Source organism: Ceratosolen solmsi, unplaced genomic scaffold, assembly GCF_000503995.2.
Source record: "Ceratosolen solmsi marchali unplaced genomic scaffold, CerSol_1.0 scaffold17, whole genome shotgun sequence".
In the NCBI taxonomy this organism is placed as follows: domain Eukaryota; kingdom Metazoa; phylum Arthropoda; class Insecta; order Hymenoptera; family Agaonidae; genus Ceratosolen; species Ceratosolen solmsi.
This window is the reverse complement of record NW_011948445.1, coordinates 242228-261066: the sequence shown is the minus strand read 5'-3', so window position 1 is coordinate 261066 and position 18839 is coordinate 242228. Positions and strand designations below refer to the sequence as shown.

At 29.2% G+C, this 18839-nt stretch overlaps 1 protein-coding gene across 1 annotated transcript in view; it reads right to left on the bottom strand.

The window, feature by feature from the left end:
- Nucleotides 1-18839, bottom strand: part of Cow (Proteoglycan Cow) — a 31909-nt gene extending 13070 nt beyond the window's left edge. Inside the window, exons 1-8 of the mRNA XM_011504401.1 lie at nucleotides 18684-18839; nucleotides 17394-17451; nucleotides 14299-14401; nucleotides 13833-13952; nucleotides 10502-10647; nucleotides 9529-9665; nucleotides 7097-7286; nucleotides 2454-2613 (exon numbers count right to left, since the gene is read on the bottom strand). Coding sequence (XP_011502703.1) covers nucleotides 2454-2613; nucleotides 7097-7286; nucleotides 9529-9665; nucleotides 10502-10647; nucleotides 13833-13952; nucleotides 14299-14401; nucleotides 17394-17451; nucleotides 18684-18809 — 1040 coding nt within the window. The 5' untranslated portion in view covers nucleotides 18810-18839. The remainder of the gene's footprint in view (nucleotides 1-2453; nucleotides 2614-7096; nucleotides 7287-9528; nucleotides 9666-10501; nucleotides 10648-13832; nucleotides 13953-14298; nucleotides 14402-17393; nucleotides 17452-18683) is intronic.

Here is an 18839-nt window from a genome sequence, read left to right as displayed (position 1 = left end):
TTCACGCATATCTGATATTCGTTCTGAATTTACTTTGGGGTTCTCGCGGCAGTAAACCCATTAGGTTCTACTGCACTGGGAGTATGAGCACGTTCCGCTAGAGTTTTCCAGATGTTTTATGACACTAGTACAAATAATTATGAGCAGGAAAGTTTTGAAGTCTTAAATACAATTTTCATGACATTACTTGTCAGATATTTTATTGCCTTATTAAACGGAGTCTCTTATTCTCAAACAAGTGTAAACATAAAAATCATATTATATATGCTCACGGATTAGACTGACGTATATATCGGCGGCGACATCAACGCATAATACAAATAGCGGCGGCTCTAACGCATAGTATGATAGCACCTACTCATTATACAACGAAAAGGATATACACTCATCAACACGTAACAATATAGAAGAAACTTCATATATTTAATTCAATCATACCATTATTCATATACTTCATGATCATTAATTATTTATTATATTATTATATTTAATAAAAGGAAAGATAATAAGTACTACAAGGAGTCTTGAATAATTGCATTGTCCCTTCCTCTTGCCAGCAATACCTCCACCCAACATCCAACGGAGGTTTTCAGTCTGATCCCAGATAATAGTAAAAAATAATCGAACCAAACCGAATCAAATCCTTTCTTGAAACAAGTAGAATATGCTGTTTTGATTTCATAAAGTAGAATTTTGTAAGATACCTAAATCTGGATGCATAATAATCTTATTTTGAAACTTCCTTTGGTGAGTAAATTTAGTCGATTCTCTTAGTTATATGTGGCAAAGTTTAGATAAAAGTAAGAGTTCAATATATTTATATATACTTGATAAAAACATTTTCTTATTTAATTGTTTCATCTACATTCATTATATTAAATATTTATTGAAACGGATTATTATAAATATTTTTTTTTTTTAATAAATAACATTTGTATTATAAAATATATTAATTTTACTATAACAATATAAAATATTAATTTTTAATGTAAGAAATAAAACATTAATAACATTCCCTTGAAATAATTCAAAACAAGCTTATCTTAGTTTGTTCGAGATTACGAGAACTTTCTGCGTGTGTCAGACATCTGGAAAGACTCAAGTCGTTAAAGATCTGCGAAAAACCTATTTCATTAAACATCTTGAAATAGTCGCTACACCCAAAATTAAAAATCTAACGGTACACAACCTTACCCACTGATCTCAAGTTTAGCCATACTGTCGCTTGGATAAAGCAAGTGAGGGCGCTTGAGTCAGGGATTCCCCTTGCGGGAAAGTTACGAGAAGACTACTCTCTCTGATTGAAGGCGTAGCCGCTGTCAAGACCAAACTCTTTCTGAAGACGGAAGACACATGCGCGCTCGCTCGGACGTGCCGCCGAAGGCGAGATACTCTAATTGGAGACGCCTAAGACAGCGGAACGCTCTGATTGGAGAAACCTAAGGCGGAGGCGTTCTCTAAGCAGGGACGTTTGGTCAGAGGCTTTATAAGTGGGAACGATACAGGCACAAGCGCTGTCTAAGTGGAGAAGCCAAGGAAGAAGAAGGGAGGCCCTTACTGTTGATACTGTAGTGATCAAGCTGTAAGTATGTCTACGATAGAAGAAAAATGCATCAATTCTCCTATGCAGCAAATAAAATGTGTTGACACTATCTCCTTCATATCAAGAAAACGTTAGACTACACAAGACATACTCAATAATAAGGAGCGTGTTTAAACATTACTGATACTTGCAAAATCAGCAAGAACAATTCATCACCATCTTCCAAGGAGCATCTCGAGTAGATAAGTTATTCAATACAAGATCAGTTCGAAGCAACTGCATACTGTATTTCTATAATCATTCCACTTAACTCCTTTCCAAGCACCCGCTAAGGCAGACGATAAATTAAAGCTATCGAAACATTGGCAGTTCAAGTCAAGAAATCAAATAGTTTCGAACATAGTTAATACTTATTTCTTATTAATACAACAAAAATAAATATTTCTAGTCCAAAGCATAACCAATTATGGCACAAGTATACAAAATGTAATTAGACTTTTTCATATTATGCATAGATGTAAGTCAAATATGCAGTGTCAAAACGGGTTTGAGATCATTTTTATTTGTAAAAAACTGTTTTTTTATAAAAATATTTTCATTTTCTATTTATTTAAGTTGAATAAATTTGAATAGAATTGCTTTGCAGAAGTGTAAAACAAAAAAGATGTTGATTATTAAAAAGATATTTAATACTAAAGAATTATTATATTTAGTATATTAGTATATTATAAGAAAAATATTATAAAAATATTTTAGATGTAAACATGATCGTAAAAATTATCTTATCAAAATATGACTATATAATTGCTTGCACATTATTTAATAAAGAAAATTTTTTATCTTATTTAATTCTTGCAAATGAAAAAATTTGTATAATTATAATTATTCATTTTATTGTAAAGAAACAAACCTATTAATATCACAAGCGTCAAGAAACGGTTTGAGGCAAGGTTCATTTTGGTCATGTTCCAATCCATAGAGTTCTAATAAAGAAATTTTACCATTGTTATCAGTATCTAAATGTCCAAACATCCATTGCACCTCGGTTTGACAACCAATTGGAAAGTGACCTGGCAATTAGAAGTTATTCTTCATGTTTATAAAATTTGTATGGAATTATTTATATTGACAATTATTACTCCTTTGATAAAGAGTATTTATTATATTTATTAACATATAAGAAACAAAATAGTAAGAATGATGATATACGTAAATAATATATTTTAACATTTTATATTCAACAATTTTAAAATCACTTACATTTTTCTTGACTACGTCTTAATTATGATATTTTTAAAATGTCAATTGCAATTACAATTACAAAATATAGTTTAATATTGTCTAAAAGTAATAAAGATACAATTCTACAGTATTTATCTATATAATTTTATACATATTGTTCGGAATTCCAGTTACCCGGTGGCCGAATGACCAAGATGGTTGGATTAGATCACGTCCACCATTTTACTGGTGGAACCGTGTGAATAAGTGAGAGGTTAATGCTTCAATTTAGTAATCAACACAATGGTTTTTCGTACTATTATGGAGTTTTATTTTACAAATACACAATTATGATTTTACCTTGTTGATGAGAAACGTTGACATTTTGCCGTTTCTAAGTGGTTTACACGTTGAGGTAGCAAGTACTACAAGTTGAGGTTGAAGGTTGTAAATCTCCGGGTCCTTTTGGTGTAGTACGCTTGGTGGAAATATAATTAATTTAAATGCAGTAATGTAGCGGCGTTTTGTCTTGGAGCAGATGTAGCAAAGAAGTTTTGGCGCCTTGATGCAGAGTGGAGAAATTGTATGTAGTGATGTCTTGATACAGATTTAGTACAGAAGTGTTGCTGTCTTCATCCAGAATGCAGTTGTAATATGTAGCGACGTCTTGTAGTACAATGTATTTCCTCCTAGATAGCTCAAACAATTAAGTGAGCTTCGACGCGTCGTTGCTTTAAATATTCGAACGAGTTTGATTATCTGGCAACAATAGACAGGTACTACTATGCGGAGAATTGTACAGGACTTCGAGACTAAGGCTCTAGACGTTTCAAGAATTCTCGGAAAGTAAGCTTTAGATGGTTGGAGAATTCCAACCGTCATTGCTATGCGAAGATTACATAAACAGTACCAGACGTTTGCAAGCTAAGGCTTTAGAATAATCGAGGAATTTTTTAATCAATATTTACGATTTTGCGAGCTATAACGATTATGATTTTCGGAGAATGAAATTTCTTGGAACGTGCTCCAATCCTGAACCCATATAATTAATTTTGTTTTTCATTATATTACATATAATCTAGTAATTGGCTCTTTATAGTTTATTATATAGGTAGAATTAAAAAATGAAAAGTAATTAAAAATACTAAGTAATCAATTAAGGGCATATTTAATTCATAATTTGTTACAAATTAATTTTTAGAAAAACTTTTCTCAATTCATTATATTAAAAATCAAACCATTTCATTTATTATTTACTTATATATATTTATTTTATATTATAATATAATATATATTATATTATATAAATTATATTATTAATTATAAACATTTATTATCAAAAAAGTTTTTAAATAATTATTGGAATATTATTGATATAAACCAAAGTTTATTATTAAAGATATGTGTTACGGATTGAAGCAGTTGAAAGCGGAATACAAAAGTGGGAGAGGTATGAGCTCCCGGACAGTTGTTTATAAACACTAGCCAGCGAACTCGAGAATTGTTTCTACGCCGAAAAATCGAATATACAATTATAATTCCGAAAAGTAATGCCAATGAACCTTGCAAGGCTTTGTCCTATTGACGTCACAACAAATATCGGCATAGCAACAGACACTGGATTGCTACCGGCGTCTAAAACTACCACGAGAATATTTAAGGGTTGAATCTAGTAACAATTACGCAGTCATCATGACGGGCTTACTATTCAATCATCAAGCTGCTCTCTACAGTCATCACTCATTGTAGCAATACACGTACATAATATTCAAACAATAAGCAATCTAACAATCCAATAGTGATGCCATACTATCAGAATCCATTAACTAAACTTAAACTAATAATGCGATAGTGCAAACATAATCGAAAGTAAAATTATCGAAATCATACTACAAGTTTTAACGGATCACACCGATGATTAAGGCAGCAACAAATCGGTCTCCTTTAGAAAGCTTCGGTAACAGCGGCACTTCTCGGAAGGGAAGGAGTCACTCCTAAAATTACAGAGAGTATACACACTCTCCTTAGCACGTAACACAATTGAAGAAACTTCATCAAATTATTCATTCATTCCATCATCCATACACTATGCCCATTGTCTATTATATTATTGTATTTAATAAAAGAAAGCAAAGAAACACTACGTGTAGAATTGAATAATTGCATTGCCCCTTCCAGTTGCCAGCAACACCTCCACCTAACATCAATAGGAGGTTTTTAGTTTGATCCCAGACAATATGAAAATTTTTTCTTTTTTAAATCAATATAAGAACATATTGAAACAGAAGGGTTTTTTAAACTTAAAGAAAATTCAAATGTAATATAAATACCTTTAATAATAATAATAAAGAAATTATTTTAGTACATATATATTTTGTTTTAAAACTAATCCTACTTGGTAACATATTAGAATTCTTTTAAACCAAGATTTTTTATTTTACAATCTAGACTTATAATCTATACTTCTAAATGTGAATGTAACGTATGAGAGAGGTACCCTTCGCGGCTTGGTGTTTATCGCACAATGAGAGGTGGTCTTCGCGGCTAGGTGCTTATCACGCAATTAGTTTTGCCGGATTTTGTGATGAGTGCTTAGATATTGCGCTTCTTATAGTCGTGTTCATTTTTATAATGCAATCAGCACTCTTGACTGCTTTAAATTATTGCGCACTTGAGGGTTGAACTGCTATTAAATATAATGGCTTTACTGTATTGGCATTGTATTCACTGTAACTAGCTTATAGCTGTAGTCTGACTGAATTATGTAAATATGAGTGTAACTGAATGACTGGTGTATGGCGGAAAACACTGGCTGAATAGTGCAATTACTGATAACTGATAGACTGAGTAATTTAGAATGAGTGTCTAGGCGCAGTGTGCTGCCCTTGAATATCCGCACGGCAGTTTACCTAGCTGGCAATAAGGCATCGTTGTTGCTATACTGGAATCTTGCACGAGGCGCATAAGAAAACTCTAGAGGATTCGAGAATTCTAAGAAAAAATATGGCTCAAGAAATTTGGAGAATTTCAAGCGACGTTACTACTTGAAGACCATATAAACATTGTAGGCCATTTCAAACCAAAACAGAATAAGTACACGAACATTCTCGTACCCAAGTGTTTTCAGAAACTTGAGAGCTAGAGGGACTAGAAATACCGAGAGTCAACGATCTTGGAAATTGCTTCAATCCCGAACACTGATCCTATTTCTACGGAATTATTTCTTTTCTTATAATTTGGTTATTTCCATCAGAGCTACTTTTTATCTATTATTAATATTATATTTTCAATACAATCGCGACATAAAGGCTAGAATTTGATCTAAACGTCGTACTCATATAAGAGATATTTTGATACACTAAACTTAAAACCTAACTAATTACTATTTTGAAATTTAGTAAGGTGATGCGAGTTTCCTATTTACTTAATTAAAATTTAACATCAACTAATTTTAACTGCAAATACGATCAAATTTTAAAAGGAAATTAGGCTGTTTAATCTTTATTCTTTATCTAATATTATAAATACTTTATAATAGAATTTTAATTAGCTGCTATTAAGTTATGTAAATGAGGGATAGAATTACTAAATTAATTTTTAGTTAATTAAATATTAGTTTTCACATACAGTTCTCCTAAAATTTTGGATATTTGGTAATAAATAAAAAATGTATCAAACATGATAAATTAAAATACAAATTTTTATTAAAGAATACATGTAATTTACTGTTTTAATTAAAATATTTTTAAATAATTGTACCATTATGTATCAAATACAATGTTGCTATGTTATTCATTCTTAAAGAAAATATTAAATCAGGGTAGATTCAGAGCAAAGCTTAAATAAGTGTAGTTAAGACAAATTGTAATGGGGTAAACCAATTCATTGCACATCGCAATAAATATATAACAATTTCCGTTATTCATAAAAGAATCGAGATATGACAAAATTAATTATTATTTATTTCAGGTAGACATCGCTAAATAATTTGATTATTATAACTAAATTATCATAACTACATTATCATATATATATATATATATATATATATATGTATGTATGTATGTATTATTATCCAATTAGCAATTATTTTATTAATTTCAAGTACTAAAACTACTTAATTTTTGTAAATAAAAGATATTTTATATTTTGTTAATAAAAGGAGTGCACTGTAAAAATAAAATCTTAGTTTATAAAATGTTAACAAAGCAAAAATATTCACGAATAAAATAATGTTTGTTCATACAAAATAATCAATTTATTAAAAAATTAATTTTTTTTTAATTTTAAAGAAGAATATCGGAAATATAACTATTAGGAAAAGTTTTATACCTTTAGATTTTGAACGTTGTTGTTGATGTTTCGAGTCCGCTATAACAACAGAGAACCAATCAAGAAGGCGATTGGCCATTGCTGGTTTAGATGATGACGGACATTCTTTACTATTTTGTGGCAGTCGGTTTGATTGCAGTGGTAAATTTTGTTTCTTCATAATCTTATCCACCAAATATTTTGCATTATACTTATGATCCTATATATTATCAAATATGGCTAGATATAGTATAGATGGATTAATTTTATTTTGTTTATGATATGTAATCTTTAAATAAAATTTCTAGTTTTTTTTATAGTGCATTCTATATTAAAAGATTACCTATCCTATTATTGAATGCAATCTTTGCCGTTTTCACATTTCTCTTTTAGTTATATCCTGACAAATATTCTTAATTGAATAAAATGGATTTTAATTTAATTTTATCATTAAAACAAGAATATACAATATAATTATAACGAATGTAAAAAGCACTTAGAAAAGAAATGTTCTTTTAAAATTAGGCTTCAATATCAAATGCTATATAAAGTTACTTCTATATTTCCATGATACTGATTTAGAAGTGTTTTAAAGTTAAAAAAATATCACGACAAATCGTGAAGAAACTAATAAAGAATGGTAAAAGATACTTGTTCTCCCTATATAAATTGATATATTTATATAATATTTTTCATATATTATCTTTTCAACTTTGTTATTTCGCATATATTAAATAATTTGAGACAATTTTACTAGTAAACACTTTTTAAACAAAAAAATTGATGCATGAAGAGATTTTTTTATTTCAAGAAAAAAAATGAACTCCACATAAATTTTAACCATTTACTTATATTAAATCGACAAGAAAAATAAGGGTAAAACTATTTCTGATAATTAGTTATTATCAAACTGACTGACTCAATATTAGTATTAAATTTTATTCATTTGTCGTTATGTATGAATTATAAATGTTTTATTTATTCCGCTGCATATGACAAAGAGTTCCAAAGAGAAAAGACTGAATATAAAAGGCACAAGTAGTTTAAATGAATAAAATCATGTACAGAAAACATTTCTATAAAGTTAAGAATTAAAAATAATATTTTTATACATCTTTACAGTGAGCAAAACTTCGTGAATGTAATGAGTTGAATATATGCTAATATATAGATTTAATTAATGATGTTGGTTAATTACTGTTTATACTTCTTTTGCGTAGAGGGAGAGAGAGATAGAGAGAGAGAGCGCGTAAAGATATCTAACGATGGTCTTAAGTTTGATATTCTTAATACGTAAAAAAAATCATAAAATTGAAACATGCATAGTTTATTAGGGAGTAAAAATGATAATGAAATATACATAATTTTATATAATAACGAAGAAAGATATCAACGAGTTCTGAATACAAAACTTACTCATGCTTCGCGGAAAATATTTGAGGCAAATTTAAGCCCATATGAAACGCTATGTATAAATTATTTCGATGTTTGATTGTATAAGTAATAAACAGAAAATTTAATACAAAATTAAGTGAATTAGATAGATTTATATGACAAAAATTGAAGAATGAGACAAAAAATATGTCGGAAAATTAGAGATGAATATTCAAGACGAAAATAGTGTAAATGAGATAGATGACATGATATACATGATAGAGATAACTGGTTCAACTTAGTGAAATATGCGAATTAAACATCTATTACAAACGATTACAGTAAAGAAGGCAGGTTGATCACGTCCAGTACATAATCAGTAAACAATGGAATTGGTAAGGTCATAAAAATAAATCTGAAATCAAATAGATAAATTAATTTGAAACCTTAAGCAATGCGTAATCGAACTTAAACACTTACATCGATGAAGCTAGATCTATTATTACATTCAATATCTGCTTCTAGTGACACTCTATTAATAAGAGATGTTAGCAAGCATAAACAGTTAATTAACAAAAGCCATTTCGTTATACAAATACCTGCAATATGTTGGTATTGTAAAAAACAATAGTTTAAAATATCTAGATTTTCTTAATAAAATCAGAAGGCACATATACGAAACATCAATTGGGAATCATAATTGAGAGAACTTCCAATATACAAGATCAAATTATAATAAAAAAAAACAACGTAACATCCATAAATGAAAATATAATAGTTTTTTATAATTATTAATCATTTCTATAAAAGTTTGAACAAACTAAATAATTATAATTTTTTGTATATTCATCACTTATAAATCATAAATTTTTTATTTTTTATGGCTTACAACTTGAAAAACTAATGTTGCTAATAATTAAATCAATCAAAAATAGTACTATAACACATAAAAATATACTAATAATATTTTACATTATTTTCGTTACGAGTAATAGTTTTGTTTTTCTCTAATTAAAACTATTTTTAGTAAAACTAAAAAAAGAGTGAATAAAATATAATATAGTACAAAATTTTTTTACCTTGTTTCCTTTTGAATATTTGACATATTGGTAGTGATGATTATCATAATTAAAATTTTTTGGAGTAAAAGTTAATTTATAACTTTTCTTGCTTTGATGTTGAAGTTGTAATCTTCTTAAATGCATATGTTTTGAATCTAGCATAATAAAAATATATAGAAATTTCATTTAAGTATATATTTTAGAATATGTTAATTATAAAATGAATTTTTTCATACTATCGTATTAACGTGAACGTAAAAAACCATGGTGATTATAATCAAATGATTATTTACAAAATATATGGCATAAAATTTATTTTTATAAAATTAAGTATAATATTTTCAATATAATAATGAAATTAAGATTTCTTTAATGAATAATAATCCGTTAAGAAAAATAATCCGTAAAAAAGATAGCAAAGAAAAGTTTTTAAATTTATAAATTAAATTTTTATAAATAGTATAGATTGAAAATCTATTGATCCAACCTTTTTATTTTTCTATAAATATAAGTTTTTTATTATAATGATGATATCGAACTTAGAATTTACATACTAAAGATCTTCACATATTAATGATTGGTAGAATTACAGTGAGATATAACTGATGACTGAGTAGATAGTAAAAACACAATGAGCCCGGTGCGTGGCGACTGAGTAGATATTAAGGGTACAGTGAGCCCGGTGCGTGGCGAGCTGCTCTTAAATCTTCACGTAACTTAAATATTAACGTAAAGAAATTTCCCGAATTCGCTGAATTGTGTTTATAACTTGCAGGTATTTCTACCTCTTCCACTTTTGTATTCCGCCGTTAATTGCTTCAATCCGTAACAGTTATAAATAAAGAAATTTTAACATAAAATTACTTATAAAAGTTACAAGTTGTTTAAAACTATTTTTCGGCAGTTGGAATGAAATATAATATTAAAAAGAAAATAAAGTAGATATTTTGAATATTATATTTTGAATATTGAAATACATGTTATTACTTACCTTTGCAAGGACAGAAATTCATACAATTTATGCGAACATTAGAACGATGAATACAATTGTGATATTCTAAGCGGCATATGGAACTATACGTTCTATTATCACTACCGCAAAAGAATACTGGATTTGAAACTGGACACTGTTGGCACCTAAAATATATACAATTTCTTAAAATATTTATAATTATTCGATATGTTAATCATGTTTTTTACAAATAATATTGATATGATACATAAATTAACAAATTAACAAAATAACAATACATAAATTTATATTATCTTGATTTTTATAATAAATTTTTATTGCTCTAAATAGAATAACATTAATTATTGTTATATACAAAAGTAATATAGCGAATACAAAAGTAAATTTTACATATAAATATTTAAAAAAGCCTCTATCTTTAAACAATGCCTAAATATATTTCTATATAATTATACCGTGCAGAACGTTTTTATTTATCATTTTTGAGATAACAAATTTCTTTAAAACTAATAAATTCTAATGTTTATCTATTAAATTTTAAGTGTAAAAGAGTAAGATGGAGGAATGTAAATATAAATAGATGATTATTATTTAATTTCCAGAATTATAAAGACTGAAACAAAACAAGAATTAATTATTTCATAAGATCTATGTTCAACATAATCACACATTTATACTATAGTAGTATTTTCTGTACAATTGAAAGATATTCATAATTGTATTAGAATAGTATTGAAAATTGGTTGTGATAATATTTTCAAAAAGTTCTAGTATTATAATTACTGTCGATGTTTCTAAAATCATTTTACGTAATATTTCCATAGGATAATTACAAAGAATTCTTATTTCTGAAAAGTATGACATATAGACAAACATATTTTATATTTTTCTTATACTTATTAATGTTCCTTACAATTGTAAGGAATGGAATTATTATTCAATAAATATCGATGAAAAGTCGTAAAAAAAATTCATTCTCTTAAATTTGCATTAATTCATAGAATTGAGGGCTCATTGATTAGATGTATAAGTATTACTAAAAAGCGTAAAGATCATAGTTATTACAATGAATAATATATCTTCTAATGGTATATCTCTGTACATAGACAAAAGTATAAAAGAAGAGAAAGAATATAGAATATTAACTATTTTTTAGGCTAAAAAATCTAAAAATACTAGATTAAATTATTTAAAATATTAACAATATTAAATATTGTAATTATTCAATTATGGAATTGACAACTATTTTTAATATTGTAAAAAGGTAAAACAAAAAATAAAAAAAGTAATTTATAAATAGCTTTTATAAAGACTAAAATCGTTTCTGTTTTTCTTCGAAAAAAATTACAAGTTGTTGAAAATATTTATATTTAAGAAAATACGGACTAATACATAAGGGACTGTTTGCAATTCCAGCCATCCGGATGGTCAGGAGACCAAGGTGGTTGGATTAGACCATACCACCGGTTTAATGGTGGAAAGGGGGGTGAGTGAGAGGCTAATGCATCAATTCAGTATAAGCACAATTGGTTTCAGTGACTTTTATTTAAGGTTATGTTACAATTGATCAATGTTTTCACCAGTAGTTGTGAGGATTGTTGAGCTTGTAGTGATGCTGACAGTTGACAGAGAAATTACAGAGTGTCGTCCGGGTGTGCAAGGTGAGACTGGTCTTATTTGCGGGCGTATTGCAATCGTAGCGCCCTTGTGGTAGTAGTATGGAAATTGAACTTTCTCTCTCTCTCTGTAGGTGTATTGCCGTAGCGGTACCATTTACAGTAGTTATGGGAGTTTAGTTCGCTGGAGACGCGTGGCCAGTGGCGTAGCTCCATTAGCGAGATATATGGACCAGTCTCGTTGTGAATATAATGGTTGATAAACGGATGATCATCTTTGCTAATGACGCATGGCAACTCACGGAGCCCCATGGCGGTGTGAGTGAGTATCACTCTCGCTGGATCTTGTTAACCAGCGGCACCCTAGAGCTGTGCGAGTGAGTAGTTACTCTCGCTGGGTCTTGTCAACCAGCAGCGCCCTATAGCGGCGTGAGTGAGTATCACTCTCGCGAGGGAGATGCGCCTGGAAACAAGAGTATGGTAATTAGTTGCGAAATACGCAAGGCAACAGGCGGCGCCCTCGTAGTGGTCTGATTAGAATCAAGTTGCAGGGGGCTCCACGAGCTAATTGCGCCTGGTGGCAAGAAGTGGTATCATTGCTTGAGATACTTGTACCATGGAATGTCGGCGTCCTCGATAACGGTCTGATAAGAATCAAGTTGCAGAGGGCTTACCGCTAATTTATGCGTTGGCCAGCAATGAATGATATTAATTGCAGGAGCTGCCAGGCAATTTCGGAGCACTCTATAGCGGTCTGACAAGAGTTAAGTTGCAGAGGACTTACCGATAATTTCTGCGCTGGACAGTAATAAATGATAAATAATTTGCTGGAGATGCCAAACTATACCGGCGCCCTCGAAGCGGTCTGTCAAAAGTCAAGTTGCGGAGGGCTTACCGCTAGCTGGCCAGCAATAAATGATATAAATGAAATAGTATATCTTGCACGGATTTCCGTAGACACACATGTAGAACTTTTACTAGATGTAACTTGCACTATTTTACTTTGACGCACTCAACCAGACAGATTTCTTCGACGTGTGCTGCTCTTTATATATGGTCACGTAGACTTAGAGTCTGTCACTAATAGCTTTGGTGTTACTGTACCGATAGAGTATCAATTTCAGAAAATTCTGTCAATTTGTCGGAAGATAAGCCTTTCCCAGTAGGAAACTTCTCCGTATTTGCTATGCGGATATATTTTCGGATTTTTTTGATATTGCCAATTATAGTAATTTTAATTTTATGGAATCAAATTGTTTTTGTTGCCTGTGTCAATCCTGAAGAGGGACATTTTATATCAACATTTAAATTATTAGCCAATTTTAGAACAATCATATGAAACATATTACAAGATTTCAATAAAAAATTTATCTATAAGGAAATAATGCGGCTTTGTTCATTTAACCCGTATTTATTTGAATATATAATTCTACAAATATAACTCCGTTTATAAAAACTACATTATTAAAGATACATATTTAAAATATTTGATATTAATTTATTTCAATTCATAAATAATAATATATTAATAATAATATATCTGAATCAGAATTAATTTACTTTAATTACTAAATATAATAGCAATTATTTTTAATGACTTTTTAATGACTAAAATAATTTTTATGACAAAATGAAATGATAGCAGAATTTTATTTTTTCATATTATTTTAAATAAAAACTTATAAAAATATTAAAACTTTCATATTTTGAAAAAAATAAAACTGGACAATTACTTAGTTTCATCTTGGTCGTCATCATCGTCTTCAGAATCAAAAAATGCATCATCAATCTCAGCTGAAGTATCCATGTGTATCTGGTGTTGTTCTAATTTAGATTTCGATATCACAATGGACCTATAAGAAATTTTTTAAAAAATTTAAATTCTTTTGTATGCATTCAATATATTTGCTATTTTTTTCAATATATTTGCTATTATTTCAATATATTCTCTTTTACTTGCTTCCTTTGTGATCTAATATAAATTATTTAAAAAAATATTAAAAGAAAATCTATATTATGACGTAATTGGTAAGAATATTTGGTTAAATAATTATTTTGAAATTACGTGTTTAATTGTATATTATATAATTATATTTATAATTATTATAATATATTATATAATTATATATATATATATAATTATATAATTATATATAATAATAATACGTACTTAATTAATTTAATTTATTCAATAGTTACCTTGATTTGTAAAATTCTGTTTTAGAGACGCAAACCGCTGTAAACGTATCTTCGAGCAAACAAACTTCTGACTTTTTACAATTTAATGGGAGACAAAGTTCATCTAAAGTTGAAAAATGAATAAATATTATGTATGAATGTTATGAATTTATAAAATTTTTATTACTAATGTGTCAAATATCAAATTAATTATCTAATTTATGAGTATTTTTTATAAACCATTATATTTAATCAATTAAACTAAACTATTTATGAAATAAATTTTGCATTTCTATAACTATGGACGTTAATAACAAATTATGAAAAATGATGATATAAAGATAGAGATGTGGATGTAAAGCACAATTAGTCTGCGTTAGTTTTGTTTATTAAAGTTAACTTTAATTTTAATACATATTATTTTTCTCGAGTATCTAAGTCATAAAATAGTTTTTATGACTTAGAATATTTTTTTACTATTTTATTACTACTTGATATCATTACTTTTTTAATAATATAATGAGTATCATATTTTCGAAAATAAGCTTAAGGCATGACCATGTAGTAGGTCAAATTATAATAATACATCAAATCACTTCTAAAATTCTATTCATTTATAATTTTTAGTCATAACAAAAATAAGACTTTAATAAATGCTAATAAGAAAATTATAGGTATAACTAGTGAAATAACTCATTAAAGTCGTTGTTAATATATTATTTACGGCCATGCTCAATACTATCTAAGTTATTCGTACGTAATATATTTTTTATCGACTTAATCGTGACTGCTAAGCTTTATTGAAGAATGTCTTATTCAAAGATTGTAAGTTAACGTCGTATTTTTATACAAGTTTTTTTTAAATATTGTTCGAGATTCCGAGAATCTCTCGACTATTATAATTTCTGGGAAAACTCCTAACCGTTATCATTTCTGGAAAACCCCAAGGGTTATAATTTCTGGGAAAACCTCCAACGGTCATTGGAGATCCGGAAAAGCAGTTACATCCGAAAAAAAGTGCAGAATTGCCTCTATTGTTTTTAGCACCACAATCGCATTCTATCACCATAATCGCCTTCATTCTTGTCAGCTAACTAAGTTGCCGTGTAGGCAAGCGCATCACTAGATAGAGGTCCAGTTAGCCATGAGCTATTCAGTCATGATTTAGTCACTCAGAGACACAGGCGCTTCCTTAGTGGCGATGCCATGGATGGAATACTAAAGCAAAACAACTCAGTGTCATCGTAACTCTCTCAAGGGACTCAGTACCAATGCGCACACCTTTTCTCTCAAAGTGCCAACGAGCACTCTCTCAAGTGGTTGCTTCCACGAGTCTGTGTAAGCAATCCTATTCGACACCACACCAAGGTATCGAATGTCACCACGTAATATTACACAAAGGCTATTACAAAGAGGTATTCAGAGATTTACGATCTCATATTTTTTCGTGTAAACATCCACTACCCAGTGCATCACGTTATCAGAATACGGAAATTTACGACCTCCTACCTCTACAAGTAGTGAAGAGTAACACTTCTTGGCAACAACCAAGGAATGGCAAGATCTCAGCGATTCTCAATGTCAACATAGAATCATAATAGTGTAGTTGTTACGGATTGTACAGTTGAAAGCGGATAAAAGTGGGAGAGGTATAAGCAAGCGAACGATTGTTTATAAACACTAGCCATCGAACTGGAGTAATATTTCTACCCCGAAAACCCGAATATAGGACTAAAATTTCGAAGAATTATAACAATGAAACTCACAACAACTATGCTTATTGACGTCACAAAAAATACTGGCATAGTAACAGACACCGGATCGCCACCGGCATCCAGAAAATTACTACGAGAATACTTAAGGACTGCGTGTGCCACGCGCCAGTCAGTCTTTGTCGGTCCCTTGCGAGTCTTTGTCTCAGCTTAGCGTAATAACGATTACGCAGTAATATTCAGTCAACTCACTATTCAGTCTTCAAGCTTCTTTCTACAGTCATCTCTCACTGTAGATACACACGTACGTAATTACTCAAACAGTAAGCAATTTGACTATACAATAGTGAAGCACATTTCAGAATCCGCTAATCAAACTTAACGAATAATGCGATAGTGCTAACTTAATCAAGAGTGAAACTATCGAAGCCTACTACATATATTAACGGATTACACCGACTCTAAGATAGCAGCAGCGGTCCCCCTTTAGAAAGCTTAGGTGCAGCAGCAGCAGTTCTTACGCACCGACACAAAGGTAGGAGCAACCCAGTCTTACTTAGGCAGCAGCGGTAAACAGCGGCGGCTTTCACGCATACTACAACGGTATTGACTCACACACGCAGCAGCGGCACACAGCGGAGGCTCACACGCATACTACGACGGCATTGACTCACACACCGACCCTAAGATAGCAGCAATCGCTACGCACCAACACAAAGGCAGGAGCAACCCAGTCTCACTTAGACAGCAGCGGTACAACAGCGGCACTCTTGGAAGGGAAGGAGTCACTCTACACATTACGGAGAGTACATACACTCCCGTCAGCACATAACACTATTGAAGAAACTTCCTCTAATTATTCGCTAACACCTTTATTCACACACTTTATGAATAATAACTATTTATTACATTATTATATTTAATAAAGAAATGAAAGTAAACACTGCATGTAGTATTGAATAATTGCATTGCCCCTTCCACTTGCCAGCAACACCTCCACCCAACATCTAAGGAGGTTTTTAGTCTGATCCCAGACAGTAGTTGTAAAATAAATGCAATAAACAAGCACGAAAAGCTGATGTTTAAATATTGAATTGAAGCGCTACTCGTTCCACTTGCCCACACTTTTCTCCCACCAGGAGACTAGTGGCCATAATTTAGTTCTAAACAATGTATTTATAAATCTAGTTGTGATATGAATGATAAATTCATAAACTAATGGTATGATTCCAATTATAATAGATATTTTTATAAAATAATTTTAAATATTCAAATAAAAATAATATATTAATAATTCCGTAATGTATACCTTTAACGACCAATTATATAATGCTAAATCTAAATAACAGTCTGATCATTTTAATAATAAATCTTAATAATAATCATAAAAAGAACATAACTTACTATTTGGAACATGCATCCACTTTTTCTTATCGTTAAATCTTGAAACTCTCGAATCATCCTGAAAGTATAACAATTCAAATTATACTGTGAATAAATCTGACATAATTTTTTTATAATTATAAAAAATGAAATTGAAATTATAATAAAAAAAAATTATATGCATATAAAATAAAATAATGCAATAATATTTCTTTTAAATTGATAGTATATTATGTGTCAAACGATGCTCCTTTTTACTATTACATTAAAAGGTAAATTTGAATTAATGGTATTCACTAAAACAATATACTTAACTGAGTTAAATAACGATGTATTCAATTAAATAATAATATATTTGTTAACATTTATATATATTTTAATTTTTATTTTTTTAGAGAATCAATATTTCTTAGAAACCAAACGTTGAAAATGAATGGTGAACATTTTTGTTGCATAGAACTAAATTGCGACTCCTTAAAATACTGTAAAAAATATTGTAAAAAAATTATAAATATGTCATATTATCAATGAAATATACAATTCAAATTCATATTTTCTTTTTTATGTTCTTAATGTTACATCCTTTCTAACTATAAAGTTTCATTTTTCGAGAATTTCGTTTAATAATTAAAAAAATTTATCGTGAAAGATTTATTTGATTACAAGTAATAAAATGCTATTTAAATTATTTTTGTGTATCATATCGAATAATAAATTTTAAATATATTTTAATAAATTTAATTGTAGTACGAAAAGTTGCATATTAAATGTAAATGAAGAAATCATTATAAAATATTAAATTATTTTTTGGTACGAAAAGGATATTATTATTAATATATTTAAATGTTTAATAAATACTTTTTATAATTTCCAAATATATGTACGACATATTTCATATTAGTATAGTCTAATATAATAGGATAGTACAAATCGCGTATTTATTAAAACAAATTAAATTAAACAAATAGCGTCCTTTAATCATAAGAGTTCACAAAAGGAATCCACTTATAAAGTCTGGGGCCGAGATAAAATTCAATATTCTATGCCAGATGTACAATATAATATATCCATATATTCATGCACACATATAATATATATATTATCAGGAATAGTAATGTGCACCTAAGTATGCGCACGTGTATGTTGAAAAAATTGTGCACAATGCAATAAGTCCATACAAATGTTAGTTAAGCAAACCAAATACCACCAGGATCATTTATTTGCTGTTTTATTATAAATAAGTTTTAAAGAGGAAGCTTAAAAACTTTATTGTAAGATATAATGAGAATAATGAAACGTAAAAAATCTTACCTCCGCAAATTCAAAATCTCCATCAAATTTACGTTTAGCGTTTTTGGCTATAACCGCATTTAAACATATGATTAATAGACAGCAAGAACTAATAGTCATTGTCATAAAGAAGCAGGAAAAACGCATATCTATTTATTTGTTGTCTCTCTCTCTCTC